General features: G+C 41.0%; 2 protein-coding genes and 1 long non-coding RNA gene across 6 annotated transcripts in view; all 3 read right to left on the reverse strand.

Moving 5' to 3' along the window:
* Positions 1 to 3,735, reverse strand: part of LOC128456450 (uncharacterized) — a 31,340-nt gene extending 27,605 nt beyond the window's left edge. The window contains exon 1 of the mRNA XM_053440632.1: positions 3,436 to 3,735. Within this exon, the coding sequence (XP_053296607.1) occupies positions 3,436 to 3,546 (111 nt within the window). The 5' untranslated portion in view covers positions 3,547 to 3,735. The remainder of the gene's footprint in view (positions 1 to 3,435) is intronic.
* A 910-nt stretch (positions 3,736 to 4,645) lies between these two features.
* On the reverse strand, positions 4,646 to 7,540 carry LOC128455507 (uncharacterized). The gene is made up of 6 exons (XM_053439178.1): positions 7,535 to 7,540; positions 7,213 to 7,373; positions 6,299 to 6,515; positions 5,558 to 5,661; positions 4,942 to 5,076; positions 4,646 to 4,736 (listed from the first exon to the last, which is right to left on the reverse strand). Exons 1-6 carry the CDS (start codon positions 7,538 to 7,540, stop codon positions 4,646 to 4,648), a joined length of 714 nt encoding a protein of 237 aa, XP_053295153.1.
* Positions 7,541 to 7,924: 384 nt separating this feature from the next.
* LOC128456527 (uncharacterized) lies at positions 7,925 to 10,883 on the reverse strand. Of its 4 annotated transcripts, XR_008341858.1 has the most exons (5): positions 10,786 to 10,883; positions 10,195 to 10,377; positions 9,490 to 9,576; positions 8,582 to 9,362; positions 7,925 to 8,351 (listed from the first exon to the last, which is right to left on the reverse strand). It is a non-coding gene; the product is annotated as an uncharacterized LOC128456527 (long non-coding RNA). The 4 variants fall into 4 exon arrangements; XR_008341856.1 differs by having other exon boundaries at positions 8,582 to 9,576; XR_008341857.1 differs by having other exon boundaries at positions 9,490 to 10,377.
* Between the last annotated feature and the right edge of the window lie 5,787 nt (positions 10,884 to 16,670).

Here is a 16,670-nt window from a genome sequence, read left to right on the forward strand (position 1 = left end):
ACTCAAACAGGGTCATGTACATTGTGTTTTGTTTGTTTGAATGTTTACAATTCCATTCAGGTTGTCTGACTAGTAGACTGAAATGTTGAAATACAATTTTTTTGTAAGTATCAAGAGATATTAATAATATTCAACATTGTGTGTAGTCAGTGAGAGGTGTTTGACCCACAGCTATCAGCCGACTCTTTGAATGTCCCCTGGTGATCCAGCTTCACTGCAGCTTCCCTCAGCTCCTCCGCTTGCTGCCTCTCAGCCGCCAGTCTGCTCTTCATCAGGTGGAACGTGGCTCAGTCGAGCTGAGAACATGTGACTGACAGCTGCGGACGCACAACTTGCTGGCACAGTGTAGAGAAATACGGAGGAAAACAAACTCATCCACTCAGAACACCATTATCAGTCAAGTGGTGTCAGGCAATGAGACAGAAGGCTTAATGCCTCCTCTCTGCCAGTTTCTAATGTGTGTCTGTCTCCAGCAGAAGAATCCCACTATGAGGCCCATCACCTCTATCATTGAAATCATAATTACTGCTGATAAAATCAAATGAAGATTCGACGCAAAATCAGTATTGTGGAGGAGTCAGGGCAAATAAAACTACAGTGGTCTGCAAATAAAGAGAATATACGTCTCTGAGATTATGTAAAGTGGATGAAGGCCACATGAAAAACTGACCAACAAAATTAACATAGACAGTGAAAGCAGAGACAATAAACACATGGAGTCTTGATTCAAGTGTCACCCTCTAGTGGTATTTTATAAAAAACAACCTCACACATAGATCTCCTGTGTCCACGACATTGCTGGCCGGTGTTGAAAGTGTGAGAGGTGTCGGACTCAGGCCTCCTCTGGTTTACAGGCCAGCAGGTAGTAATACTTCACAGCCACCACCACCTCTGCGTCTGCTGAGGTCACCTGCATCACGGACATCAGCCTGGACAGAGAGGAGCATGGGAAATAAAGTGTTATGAGTCATTCAGAGAGTAAAGTCAGGGACAACATCCTGTTCCTGTGGCAGATCTTATCTCTCAGCGTGTCATATAACAACTAGAATGGTGCAAACCTCCCCCTAAGTCTCAACAGTCTCCTTAAATTCAATGAAGCTGCACCAGATGTCACACACTCATAGATATCTGTCCCTTAAATATTCATTTCTCCCTGACTAAAAACTAAATTCGAGATTCGGATCATCACTTAAATTTAATAGGTTCTTCAATAAATCTCTCCAGAAAGTTTCTATCTCACAAACAAATAAAGATACAAACCAACAAACCAACAAACAACCAGACAGGGCAGAAATATGAAATCCTTGGCACAGGTAATTTCCTAATAATACTAATAATATCATCATATGAGTCATTTTTCTTCATTTTCACGGACATGTGTGTTATTTGCATGCGTGTGCATAGTGTGGTGCATCAGTATTTACTTTTGACAGATGTCCTGGGAGAGTTGCTCGGCCTTCTGCGGGTCGGCTCTCAGCAGAATCTGATAGCTGGAGAAAGACTCCACCATCCCCATGTAGCCGGACAGAGGCATGGCCTTTCTCACTCTCACACACTCTTGCCTTTATGAACACACACACACACACACACACACACACACACACACCCAAATCATACTACTGTACTGACCGAAGTGACAAAGATTGGAAATTAATATTTAGAATTGAGAGAGAGGAATGTGTTCACTCACCACTCCTTGTCTGGGTAAGGGATGGATTCATACGCCGCCCGGTACAACTCAATAGTGCTGGGACCAATGTGAGGGTCGCGGTAGAGTTTTAAAGCTGCATAAAACTGATCAAATCATCAGAAGAGTCCGTCAACTCACTGATGTCATTATACACAACATGAGTCAGGTGTTTTACTAACTGATGGGCTTAACACAATAATAACCACTAGATGGCGATGTTGTGCGATATGATTTGCTTGGGTTGTTTGTATTTGCCCTGATGATATTTGCCTGTTTGGTTTGTGTCAGTGGGATGAATCCTGTCTGAACAGGTGCAATCTTACATATTAAAGGAAAAATGCTCTCCTCAAACTCACAGCCCACAGTCCTCATGGGACTCTGGTCTTTCAATATGCAGATATACGAACAGGTCATGACTATGAATGGTTCCCTGAAGCAGGATTGATCCCTGCTATCTTTATTATGCGGGTACACATGCTTTTCATTTACCTTATCATGTGTCCTGACATGTAAGTATTTCTATAACAGGAAAAAACATTTGAAATCTGTATGTATGTGCACATTCACAGTAACCTCTCTCACTCTGCGTGTACCTCTTTGCAGACTTGGTTGAGTGCTTGCGAGCAGCAGCCGTCGTAGCTGAGCTCCATGTCCATGGTGTAGCTGAGCAGAGCCAGGCAGCCGCGGGGCTTCAGGACTCTGTGGGCCTCCAGGAGAAAGCGTGGCCTGTCGAACCAGTGGAACGCAGTCATAACAGTCAGCAGGTCCACTGAGCTGTCAGCCAACGGCAGCTCCTCAGCCGCACACTCTCTGAAGATGGGAAGGTAGCAGGAACTGAATCAAACTCCACACACACACACACACCAGGTGAAACCACGTTTGGGCCTTTCCACATTCTACAACTAATGAATCCTTACATACAAAAATCAAGTCAGATTAAACAATTAATTTCTGAGTTTTAATGGTGCACCAAATGCAATACATGATTAACTCCACCTTGTATCCATCCAGGTTTTACTGATATTAATGTAGATATTCTAAAATATCTCAAATACTGGGAATAAATACTCCATTGATACTGGGTTTATTAAACAATGTGCTCCATGCTTTGCATATTAATTTTGTTAACTATTTGTGTTGTATATATTATATTTCAAACAATACATAGGGGATTATTATTCAGTTGACTGTATGTTGGTTCTGCAGTGTGGGCCTCACAGCATGACCGACTTTCACCAGACAAGGTTCCAATTGTTCTCTCTTGTCACCAAGTGGCTCAACAGAGCAGTAAATAAAAACATGTTGGTGTTATCTTGATATCTCTCCATGCATTTTTTGAATGGTTGGCTTGATTCCTCCCTCTGTAGCCAGGTAAACATGGAACAGACAAACTAAAAAGAGACCCATGAAGCTTGAATTAGCCTTTGACCTACGGTCTCATGTAAAAACCTAAAAATATGAATCCTGACTGCAGGTTGGTCCATGCTCACCTATATGTGATGTTTGCCTCCAGGGCATACTGGACAGCCAAATCCAGCTGGGCAGGACTCACATCTGTCCCCACCACGGAAGCAAAGTGTTGGGCCAGCAGCCGAGTGCCCTGTCCCGAGCCACAACCCACATCCACTGCCAGCTCAAAGGGACAAGCTTTCTGTCAAAATAACATCGCTGTGCAGTTAGTTTCAACATTTCTCCTCCAGTAGTTATATTTCAGAGGCTGTCATCCTCTTCCTACTTGCACTTACCCGTTTTTCCAGGAATCCAAGGACCTGTTGTATAAGATGTTCTGATGGGGAGACCCTGTACTTTAAGTAAGAAGCTGCATGCTTCTTGCCCTCAAACAGACGGTGAGCCATTGTTAACTGATGCCTCCGTGAACAGCTGATTTATCATAAGCTTCATAAAGAGCTAAAAAAAAATCGACTTTACCTTCTATTTCGTCTGCAGGCAGGCATTCAGAACCACACACACACATACACACATGCATGGACGCACACACACAAGAGGGAAACAACGGGGTGCAAGGGAACTGGGAGGCTCCATTATCTCTGCTGGTATGTGGTGTGTTTCATAATGAGGGTGTTTAAAGGGACAGCTCCCTCTCTGTGTGCAACAATGCTGAGTGACCTGAATGTAATAATAAAAATAACACATTTAGGCAAAGCTCACAGGTCTGGGTCGGTTCATGGGTGATGTCAGAACAAGCTGGTGAGGATGATGTGGCCGAGGTCCGATTTGTATGTGTGTAATTATAATACTGCAAAGACGTGTTGTGTGCAGCTGTGTGTGCGTCTGTTGGCTTCTAAATGTCATGGTACTCTTTAACTAAGGTTGTTAATTATTAACAGTCACTGCTTATACACCTCTACAGCTGCTGGTCAGCAGAATTTAGTTCAGTCCATTTCCTGCAAGGGCTGTGAGGACATTAATAATAAACTGCTCATATAATAATTATTGGTATTTTAAACTTGACTCTGCAATGTATCAGTTATATCTGGTTGTCAATTAAATATAAGAAGTACTTAGTCTTTTTTGTTGTATTATTGGCGTCTTCAGAAAGTACTTTTAATGGCAATGCAGTATGATGTCACTAGTGTCATTACACTACACATATTTTCATGTTGCACAAAGTAGAAGTGACAAGTTACCTTCAACAGAATGAAAAATAGCACAAAATAAAGAAGTCACACTGAAGCAGTTACAACAAATAAGTCTGTGAAGGTTCAGCTGCTTTTGGATATGTTTTGAATTGTAGTTTTTGTGCCAAAACACAGTGTGTTAAGGATTAGATTGGAAAGCTTTTCATACAGAGTTTACATTACATACAAAAGGTCAGTAAGAGTTTGACTGGGGAAAAACACAGAAATGTCCAAATTCAATATGCACACTCTTTAATACATCAGAGGCTTTAACATCCCAGAATCAGTTTTTCTTTTTCTGTTTCTGTATTGTTGATCATTTTGGTTTAGATGCCAGGACACAGAAATATTCCATCGTCCACTCTATTTCAGTGTCCAGAGACGTGACTCCCATTTCATCCAGAAACCTGTGAAGCAGTGAGAAACAGAGTCTGATTATATAACTTGTAGAGAACCAAGAAGACATTCAGTAAATTATTTAAAAAAAATGGATACCTGGAGAAATGCTGGTGTGTGTGTGTGTGTGTGTGTGTGTGTGTGTGTGTGTGTGTGTGTGTGTGTGTGTGTGTGTGTGTGTGTGTGTGTGTGTGTGTGTGTGTGTGTGTGTTTTACCTCTTCTCAGTGTTGAGCAGCAGGTCGTTAGCCGCCTGAGGGTCTTTCTCCTTGTAGGTTTGGAACATGGACAGGGTCTCAATAAATCCCACCAGGTTTTTCAAAGTGATGAAAGATTTCACTTCTGTTTCGATCCTGTGGTTTCAATAAAGTAGATCAATTTTTTTTATTCAAGACAAAAATGAGAATTAGAAATAATACATTTATCTGAGTCGTAACTTTCTTTATAACTTGTCTTTTAATTTATTTTATTGAGCATTTTATATGGCACTTGTATTTGTATACTAATTTATTTTACCTGTTTCTTCTAAACCTGATGATTTAATAAAGATTATTGTTATTTTATTAAAACCACATTTGAATTTACTTTATCGAGTCTTTTATTTTGGTCTTGCACAAACTCATGAATAACGTTCCCCTAAATAGGACACAGATGTTCTTTAAAGGACCAAAACTTATTCTCTGAGAAACCAAACAAAATGTTTAAACACTTTTGTTATCCGTATTTTAAAGGCTAGGATATATAATGAGGCCTAATTTGTCAGCCGACAGTTAATTCTAGGTATTACAGAGGTGTACTTGGCATTGGTCAGTTAAGTGTCTGTGTTGTAATTACCGTTCTTTGTCTGGAAAAGGGATGGCAGAGTATAACTCCTCCAGTTTACTGTTACACTGAGCTTCTGGGATGTTGCTGGTGTATGGCATCAGCAGCTGTTTCACCTGGAAGTGAATAAAGATAAAAACATGAATCCTTTACTCTATGCACTGACTTTTGTTGTGTGTCTGTATGTATGTTTAAATAATATATAATGTAAGTAATATAAACTAACATTGAAAACAAATTTAACAGTAAAAACTGCAGTTTTATAAATCTGTATGTTTGCTGTTGTTATTAATGATGGTAGTGGCAGGAGCTAGAGAGCAGCTCCAGGAGAACCTGGGGGAGTTGATTGGCTGATTAGTTGGACAATTAACTCTCCCTTGATTCAAAAGAGCGGCCACAGGGGAAGAGACACGAAAGAGACACGAAAGAGACACGAAGGAGACACATGAGGAGAAACTCATGAGAGTCACAGAGACAGACAAAGAGACAGATGACGGAGCTGAGCTGCTACGTCGTGAGAAACTGCTTGTCAATGTATGTTTAGTGATTTGGAATCTATGTTTGGTGCAGTTTAATTAATAAAAAAGAGGCTTAAAAGCAACAGGTTCACCTCTGGCAGTGGTGGGGGAGACCCCGGTGGCATCGACATGAGTCACAGTAGCATTATCTCCACTTTACTGGATACCTTTGGAAGTTGTGGTGTTCTCTTATTTTCACATTTGAATAAACAAGGATTTTAGTTATTACACCCACCTCTTCATAGAGGCTGTTAAGTTGTTCTCCACAGTTCTGGTAGGAAAGACTGTTGTTCTGATTGGTGTAACTCAGCAGAGCAATGCAGCCCCGGGGCTTCAGAACCCGATTGGCCTCAGCCAGGAACCTGGAGTGGTCAAACCAGTGGGCTGCTGCTGATGCCGTCACCAAGTCTACAGAGCCGTCAGAGAATGGAAGCTCCTCTGCTCTCCCTTTCCTGCAGGTGCAACGGACAGAACATCCTGTGAGTCCAGATAAATAGCACAGAGAGAGACAACTGGACACTGTTCACTAACACAACCATGACCACTGGTTATATGAACGCTTCTCTTGAAAGTGATTTTGCCCAAGAATAAACCACTACAGGTAGGTATCTGGGTACCATAGAAACATAACTCAACCTCACAGTTAAGTCTCCTTCAGGGGCTTATCTAGAAGGATTTCACACTTCATACATGAGAATACCCTCACTGACACCTCAGAAAAGGTGCCTAGTATTTCTGGGATTCCCGGGTGCCTGTAACACATTGGAGTTGTCGCCAAGCTGATCAGAGAGGTACACTAAGGGAAGGGGGGCCTAGTTGTGTATTGACATGACCCCATTAAGGCATTTGGCTCAATACCCAATGGTTGAGATTACTCTTACATAGGAAATTGAAGGCAGAGGCCCTCAGTCCAAGTGCTAGAGCCGTTTTGGACAAATTCGCTGTCACCAAATCATCACTGTCTAGAGATAGGGGTGGATCCTAGTAAAGCTAATTTCTGCAGCCTAGGCAGAGCACTTTATGAGAGGAACAATAAACTCCATATCACAATCAGGAGCCTCGAAGAATATTTATACAAATTAACAAACACTATTTTACACTATTTAGGTTGTTTCCAGGTTAGCGTAACACCGCCTCCAGATGTCTTACCTGTACTCGATGTTGGAGAACCCGGGCACAGCTCTGGCCTCCTCCAGCTGACACTCACTGATGTCAATTCCCACGACTTCTTTAAAGTGCGGCGCCAACAGACGAGTGGTCTGGCCTGTCCCACATCCCAGATCTACTGCCAGCACATGTGGCTGTCCCTTCTGAGGATGTCAACATTGATGTTGTTGTTGTTGGTGGTGGTGGTGGTGGTGCTGGTTTTGTTGATGTTGTTATTGTTATTATTATTATTATTATTATTATTATTACTAGGTTGCTAGAATCGCTCTAACATAACAGTTAGGAAGAAGTACCACATGCACACTCGCATTTGTACACACACACACACACACACACACACAAACACACTTACTATGGTTATTTTTGGATAAATTCATCTAATTCATTTCCAGGAGACTTATCATAACTAAGCATAATCATAACCACTACTTGCTTACAATAACCCTAACCCAACATTGACCTTGACGCTAACTTTAACCTCAACCACTGACCCACAAATTTAAAGGATGGTTGGCTGGCAGACACACACACAAACACACACACACACTCTCTCTCTCTCTCTCTCTCTCTCTCTCTCTCTTTGGATTTGATTTGATTTGATCTCATCAACCAGACCTGTTTGCTTTGCTGTGACTATAAATGACTGGAACCTCAGATAAAGAAAGTTATTTTCTGACTTCCATAACTGAGGCATTCTCTACAGAATGTAATGTGCCCATTCTACTTCAGATCCATTGGATCATTGTTTGTTTATGTTGCTTAAAGAAGAGCATTCACTGCTTTAATGTAATCAGCATCTTATCTGCCAATATCATGGTGTAGAAGTGCAAGGAAATACCATTATGTTATGATCAATGTCATTTATTGTGCACAAACATTATATTAAGGCATCTGCTGGAAATGATATGATCAACAATTCTCATGCAAAAAATACTTTAAAAACTACACAAATAGTGTTTTGGAGAGGGGGGTTTCAGAGGGAGGGGGCAGCTCTGGAGAAAGGTCTGTCAATCCAGGTCTGCTGCTTGGTGTGATGGAGACATGAGGTTAGCATCAGGAGCGGAGGCTGCAGGAGGGACCGTGGAGCTGAGGCACACCTGTACTGCTTCTCTTGAGAAGAACTGAAGGACACAAACAAACCATAGTGTTAAATTATGAAGATGGTTCCCTCTGATTTTTTTTTAACATAAACGTCAGACAGGCCACTAAAAACTAAAAATGCTGAAGCTAACAGCTACCACACAGCAAGCTAATGCCTTCCTAAGGCTGCCAGGGAGTAGCATGAGTAGCATTGTAGCAAGAGAGTGTAGCTAATCACAGCCCTCACAGTTCTTCATCAGTGGAGAAGTACCTCGCCATGTTTTCATCTTCAGAGGAGTCATCTAAAGACTGTGCTGCTGTTCCAGAATATGTCAGGCCCGCTGCAGCCTGCTGGGCTTGAACTCTGAGCACGCAGAGTAGGCCCTCACGTCCCCTCTCAGTAAATGCATCAGTACTGCCTGAGAATATATGATAAAAGACAAAAACGTCTCAATTGTGCATTTGTGTGTATGTATACATACACACATACAAGGCTTTCTTTTCTACAGAAATATTTTTCCTGAGTTGATGACTCTGCTTATTGCCATCTAGAATGTGAAACCAAATATATTTTTTGGTGTACCCATACAAGATGTCCAATGTAACACCAATAAAATCCAATCTACTACACTACGGTTTTAATGCCTCTGCAATAGCGAGTCGCCGGAGGCATAACTGCATGTTTTCGGATTGTCTAACTTTGTATTTGTCTTAAAGTAAAAAGGTCAAGGCCACACTGACCTCATCTTATGGTTTCAGTTGTCAAGAGATACAGTGTCATTTATATGAGAGAAAATATGTAGAAATATGTAGACGGACACTGCTCTGGTTAGCGGAGTCATACAACGCAGTGTGGTAATTCTAGTGTAGTTTTTTTGTAATAAATGGGTTATCTATTTTTACAATCTACAAAAAGTTATCTATACATTTGGTCACGGAATGTTACACAAATAAATTGGCATTAAAGTTGGCATCTTGCTGTCTGGCCAGTCTGACGATGCAGCTGAAGCGTCCATCAAGGGTGTTCTGCAGGTAATTTGGATTGTTTGTTTCTTTTGACGAGGAGAATAACATGAATTCGTACCGATATCAGTTTACAATCAAACCTTTTTGTGTTGACCTTGTTTAAACAGAGTCAAAGGACATTGTACAACAATGACACACATTTTCCCACAGTACCTGTCGTTCACTACTGAACTTCTGACACCCATTACTGGACTGTGTCTTCCTGTAGAGTGGTGATGTTCTCAACGTTCTTTTCACAGTCTGTCAAAACAAAATTAGAGTTACAAATGTTAATGCCCCACAACCCATTGCAGATACGGTTGTATTTGCACACCACATCGGATCAAAACAAAACTGCAGTCTGTGAAACAAGCAGTTTTGGTAGATATAAGGGAAATGCTAATATTTCTACATGAAACATATTCAGTCCCTTAAGCAAAATAACAATGATGGCAGGCCGCAACCTCGATGCCTTCGTCTGCTTTGCTTACAGACTAGTTTGCGGAGTCTCGTGCTGCCGCCCACTGACCGATACATCATCGCTCTTTTCTGAAACTAATGAAGGCAAATTCACACATGTAGACAGAAATAAACAGTATAAATTAAAAGGTGTAAATATTGCTAACATTATGTTTGATGGGGGTCATCATTATACATAACAGAGGAAAACTTTGCACATGTATTCCTTAAATTTACTTGCCTTCCTGTGGAAAAAGTTGTTTTCCCAGTTAAACAATCACAGCAGGGAAGCATGATTGATCAAAATTCTTTCAGTGTGATATAAACTTGTATTTCAGCAAGCGTACTTTGGGGATGTAATAAAATGTATATTTAGCACATTATATAAAATGGTGTTTCTGGTATGTAACTTAAAAGTACCTCTTTAATGGTAGGATCATCTCTCTCCCTCATCTTCCTCGTGGTACGTGGATGATGGTAGTGGGCTCAACCCGGCTTCTCTTTCTCTCCAGGCTGCCCTTCCTGCTCTTCATCAAGCAAAACAAACCGTTCGGTCCAAGTTGTTGACGTTAATGAAACTCCTGTAGCTTCACTTTGATACTCCTTGATTAAAAAACAGAACATAGCAATTGTTTTATAAAATGAATCGCAACTCCATAACATGGAAACATTATTGTCATAGTGCATACTATACATTAAACCAAATTGACCTGATATTGTGGAGTAATGGTAGACAAATACACTCCTTATTAATCTAAAGCATTCATAAATCAAATTCATGTTTATATTTATATTGTAGCGTCCCTCAATGATGAGCTAAGCGTCTTGAACTGCTTTCAACAACCATGTATTCACCTCCCAGGTAGCACAGGCTACCGTGGCCTGAAGCATGTGGCTAACAATGGCGTATTAGCTGATGAACAGCGTCCATAGTGTGGATTGACGGACTCTCTCCGCACTCGGACTGTAAACCTAGATCGTAACGATCTTTAAAAACAATAAACTACTTACCTGACAGAAGGAAGATGACATCGTGGTCTTCCAAGCGCTCCGTGTTTATAACGCAGACCCGAGTTAAAGGACTGGTTGTTTACAAATAGGGTTTTTACGACAGCCACACGTCATGTCCGCTCGCGCACTCGGTCCGGTCGCGCACTCGGGCCGGCCTCGGTATGAACAGACTCGCAGGTTCCTTCTCATTAGAGATGTAATCTAGCCTCAAATATTACTATTATATAACATGAATAACATTCACGATCACTGAAGGACACCACGCAGGGACTGTGATTTAAACACCAAGCTGCGCCGTGGTGGCATGGCAACCATCATAGCAACGATAAAAACATGCGTTATAACTATTAAAATATTTATCATAAGCACGAACTGGCTGAAGACTGTGGAAGCAAAGACCACATTTCTCGCTAGAAATGGTGTCAGAATGTATTTTTATGCCCAAACTAAGTTACAAAATTATATTTTTATCTGAAAAAACAGGGAATCTCCGCCATGTTTTCCTCTCCGCAGACGGGAGCTTGAGAGTCACGTGACGTGAGAACACGCCAATGCAAAACAAAGGGAGGACTAAATGTTACCATCTCACAATCTGGCCTCTCAGATTGTGAGATGGTAACGTCGTTCCAAGTGGACCAACGTTGCCATTGAACGTTTTCTGATGAGACTGGGTTGGTGTATAAGAGGAATCAAAGGGGGGGAAAAGCCTTTCTGGCAAAAGGGGGCAATTAACTGACAGAAAAAGCGCCTCAAGGAATTTCAGACATCTTTTCAGAAACCTTTGAAAAAGCCCGATGTGGAAAATGTGGAAAATGTTCACCTATAATGTTATCTGCTGTTTGTATATCGCATACAAATATGCTAGGAATTTGTCTCCTGCTTCAATGTTGTTTGCAACACTGAGTTAGGGTTGTGTTGAAAGCTTTCAACCACTATCATCTGTGTTTTTTTGTTGGTTTTTATTTTAAATAAGTGACTTTAAAATTGATATATAAAGCAATCCTTATCACTCCAACCATTTTTCAACCCAAAACCTTTATTCTTTACTTAAACATCACAGAAGGTATGTGGCCATGCAGCAGCTTTGTGAGGCTGGGATCAAGGCTCAGCTGTGTTTTGACAAAAGAATGTATATGGTTTCAGCTCAGGCAAATCCGACACCGGACATCTGGTGGACAGCCCAAGGCGAACCACAGCCACCCCTGACATCACAACTGCAGCCATTAAGGAAGCTCAGTCAGACAGAAGTGGATTTGACAGAAGGAAAGTCAATGCCATTCATGGTAGAATATGTGAGCAGGCGTATTGTATATCAAGCAGTCTTGTTGTGATCACTTGTTGTGATCGGCTTCCTCCATGATCAAGATCCACTATCACAATCTCCTGTATTCAGTGTTAGGATCAAACTAGGTCCGACCGTGTGAATGACCGACCGAGTGTTGCAGTTGTTACTGAGAAAACTTAAATTTTAATGACTTGAGCTATAGAGAGCGAATTGGTTAACAATCTGACACCTCGAAGAAAGCTGGCAACATTCAGGAAATAAGACAAGACGTCAGGACAAGAGGAAACCAGCTGCGACACCACCCACGTGTTTGTGAGCTGCTGCTGCTTCTAAGACTTGAGTTTGGAATTTTAATCAGCAGCATCTTGTCTTTTTAAACAAGAAATAACCATATTGTTGGAGCCTGACTGAGAACTCCAGGTCACTGCACACCCACCCACACCTTCAAACTACCTGAAACTTGAGATTCTAAAGTCCCAGGGAACCTTTTTACTTTGTATTGAAGTTTTCATATAGACTTCAATACAAATTTACTTATTTTTCCAACCAAAGGAGTCGCCCTCTGCTGGTCTATTGAGATAATACAGGTCTCAGGCACTCCCGTATTGGCATCACTTTTTAAACAGTCTATGATTCCAACGTATCAGCTATAGGGTTTATATTGTCCTTACATCTAGATTGACCCTCTCAATAACAGAACCTCCTGCTGTCTTGACACCTGCAGGGTTTTCCAAAGATATCATCAAATGCATGGAATCAGATTTTCAAGCAAATATTTGACTCTTATCAAAGCTTTTTACCACTTACCCTGAAGCAGCAATTATTAAACCTCTATGGTGTCCTTCATAAGGTTGTTTGTCAACAGCCTAACATCTTATAGCCCCTAAACATCTGTTTTTGATGTTTTCCAGACAAGATTTCAACCACGTCACAGAACAAGTCTTTACTGTAGATTAAGTCTTGAATGACATTCCACCTCCACAGTGGAAAAGTTCTGCAGTGAACGATTGAATGAACATGTTAACACAATTACAAAACCAAGCTTTACCTCAATGAACACAATAGGAATCGGAGAACTGGAATGATGTCTCTATTATGACATCATTCCAGTTCTCCGATTTTTAAACTGGCTTCCTGTGTGTTTAAATACATTTTCTTGTTATGATGTTTCCATTCCTCTCAGACCATCTGGGACACGTCTGCTTCCTGTTCCGAAGCTACAGTAAACATGGAGAAGCAGCACTCAATTTGTATCTATCATATATCTGGGACGAATTCCAAGAAAACTTTTGCTCCTCTACAAATCCCATTTTGTTTCAATCAAAGTGTAAAACATCACAATCAATTCACTTTTTAGCTACTCACAAGGTGCTTATGAATGTCAAATGATGTTTGATCATAAACAAAAGTATTAGAGAAATTAAAAATAAGATTTGAAAGTTTTTTAATCTATATTTGGTGGCTTAATCCCACAAACAATTGGAGAATCGTGTCTTTCACTTAAAACACTTACACCACTACTTACTGTGTGTGTCACATGTGGCTGTCAGTTCACATCCAGCTGTGACTGTGACATCAGCAGTGACATCAGCCCCACCGGCCTTGAGTCTTAATCTTGCAGAAAGCGAGCCTGACACGGGGGGGGGTTCGCTCTCCCTGCTGGAAACACATGACCCAGATGTCAGCGTATCTTGTCGACTCAATTTACCGGAGAAAAACTCCTCTAAGAGAACATGACTAACGCACTTGTCATAACGATACATATCCTGTTTTATACCTTGTTTGCTTTAGTTATGCTCAGAGGCTGTTGGGAAAATTAAGAAGGGCTGTAACTCTTTTTGTAAATATAAAAGCAAACTATTAATAACCAGGCTAGGGGTCATCAAAAGAGAATATCATCAGGTGACTACATGATGAAAACAAGTGGAAAAGTAGTGGACATAGATATTTCAGTTCGGGCAAAATCATATAGTAACATAAGGAATATCTGAATATAGAACTCAGTAGTCAGGGAGGACGTTCAGCTTCAGCACATGTGAGTGGAGATGAGAACATGTGTACAACAGACCTGCTTCCTGTTTGAAGTCGCTCCAACTCCCTGAGCAGCGTTTGACCAGAGAGAGGAAACATAATCAAAGTGTGAGTTATTATCGGAGTCTGACATCACCGACGTTAATATCTCGTCAATATACTCTGTCAAAAACTGTACTTGCTCCCATTTGAACTCTTAACACCCACATATTATCTTTTACTTCTGATCAGTCTTCTTTCATTTGAATACAGCAGGAGGGAAAGTTGTTGGTTGGGACTAATACAAATGAGTTCTAAATCCTATTTATATGTTCAGCTCTTATGTAATGTGTTAAATCTATGCACATGAAATCATTGGCGACATTGACAACCTGTTATAAGAGGGAACATCCAATTGTGAAAAGAGACATCAATAGAAATGAATCACTTGAGTTGAGTGTGTATTTGTGTGAGAAGAGAGAGTCGGAGCTGCTGAAGTTTAAACTGGTGCAACTGAAACAACAAATAGAAAGGAAGGTTTGTTTGGCCCAGATCGAGCAAATGTTTTTTTTAAGTGAACACTGGGAACACTTGCATTTTGCCTCACTTGGTATTTGTAATGAAACACTTAATTAAACACAATCATTTTAAAGATTTTACTGTTTTCTTGGAGAATGCTTTTATTCTCTACGTAACAGGGGATTATATCAATTATATTTTAGTTCATCAACGTGGAAGAGGGTAAAGGCAAAGACTTTGAAAATCAAAGTGAAATGATAAAATGTTTAATTAAATATTTATAGATATCAAGAATATTTAATATGTGGAAAAATCTTTTGCAGTCTGTGACTGTTTGAAGTGTTGGACCCTCAGACATCAGCAGACTCTCCTTGAATGTTCCCTGGTGATTATCTTCCACTAGAGCCTCATTCAGCTATTCACATTGTTCTGCTCTCCACCAACTCCAACACAAAGCTGCACTGAGATCAGGTGAGTGATTCGGCCAATGGAAGATGTCGCCAGCCCATAGTGCTGCCAGGTCCAGACAGTACAGTTATGGAACCCTCTAAAATCTCTACCACCACATCTGTATCTCTGTCACATGATAAAAAGGGAGGACTTGTGTAAAACATGACAAACCTGCAGGGCACACACACTCTGAGACACTAAGGCCATGTGAATAGAGAAGTGAGAGCTAAGTTTCAGTTGGAAATCCTGCAAAGTGGCTATTGATACCTCACCTGAGAGATGGTTCTCTGGAATAACATGTCATGGGTGGAAATAAATGTACCAAGAGGCACAAGTCATCCTGAGGAACTTTTTTTTCCTTATGCACAGATCATCGGAGGTTATTGAAGGTGACTGGATGTTTTCCACTCTTTGGTGCCTCCCAGGAAACTGAGTGGGGTTAGTGCTACTGGTTTCCTGCCAAGTCACAGAGCTACAGGCAGTGTCCTCTTCAGATCATCTCACCCTGAGCCTGCGTGTCAGTGGTGATTTGCCTGTGCTCTGTTAGACTTATGTTGAGTGTTTATTCACACACATTCACACGTGGATCTGAATGGTTTGTGTTCAAATGTAGCTGTTAAAAGAAGTTTAAAAAGTGGATTCAAGCAAACATTGTGACCTCTGGTTTAAGTTTCCCCTGAACACCTGTCTGGAATCAGAGATTAGAGGAGCAGACGATCAAAGAGATCAGTGACAATCTTGGAAAGCAAGTGTGGAGATGTCTGAGAATGATTCTCCACCGAGACTCTTCTGGAGCAGAAGAAGCAAGATCCGTCTCAGCTCTGTCACCACAACACAGAGAAATTCTCCTCAAAGACTCATCTAGGATCATTTAATAAAAGTCTTGTAGAGAAAAATATTTAAAGGTTCACAGCTTTTCTAAAATTAAGACCAAATATTGGAAAATGTAAAAAGAAGGAATCGTGGGATCTTCTCGAGGAACAGAATGTTGGCTTCTTGAAATTGTTGTCACATCAAGCAGCTGAAGACGTTCTTATACTTCCATGTTTGCTTTTCTTTCACCTTCTGTCCATTTCACCTCAAACCAGCTTCATCAGGTTTAAGTTCGTAGACCAGGGGTGTCCAAACTACGGCCCGCGGGCCATCTGCGGCCCCCCATCCATTTTAAATTGGCCCGCCTCAATAAAAAAAATAATAATAATAATAAATTAAAAAAATAAAAAAATTAAATATTTTTTTTTAAACTAGCAATTTAGTAACACTTAAATGAAACTTAATTATAGCACTATGTAGTTTTGCTCCATTTTTGAAGAAATTGTACTTTCTTGATTCTTGTTGTTCGGGGTTTGTTCCCTCGGGTACCCTTGAATGCATTGATTGTGAATCGCTTTGGATTAAAGCGTCAGCTAAATGAATTGTAATGTAATGGACTATTGCCCACTGTATTGTACTTCTCAGTTTAGACACTAGGTGGCGCCCATCTCACCCCTGACCTACCAGCTGTCCCTCAGAACACCGCCACGCCCCCCGCCCTGAGCGATGCAATTGAGGGGCACTGTCAACGGTCCGCTCCAGGGCATGGGGGCGGGGCGGCGTAAGTGGCCAGAAAGGTAATTGGCTA

The sequence above is a fragment of the Pleuronectes platessa genome, chromosome 14, assembly GCF_947347685.1.
Source record: "Pleuronectes platessa chromosome 14, fPlePla1.1, whole genome shotgun sequence".
Lineage (NCBI taxonomy): Eukaryota > Metazoa > Chordata > Actinopteri > Pleuronectiformes > Pleuronectidae > Pleuronectes > Pleuronectes platessa.

Excerpts from the sequence above, each read along its gene's own strand:
- LOC128455507 (XM_053439178.1), bottom strand. Across the intron at positions 6,516-7,212 it reads TTCTCCAACATCGAGTACAG|GAAAGGGAGAGCAGAGGAGC; the intron begins GTAAGACATCTG and ends TTGCACCTGCAG. Across the intron at positions 5,077-5,557 it reads CCTTTTCCAGACAAAGAACG|GATCGAAACAGAAGTGAAAT; the intron begins GTAATTACAACA and ends TTGAAACCACAG.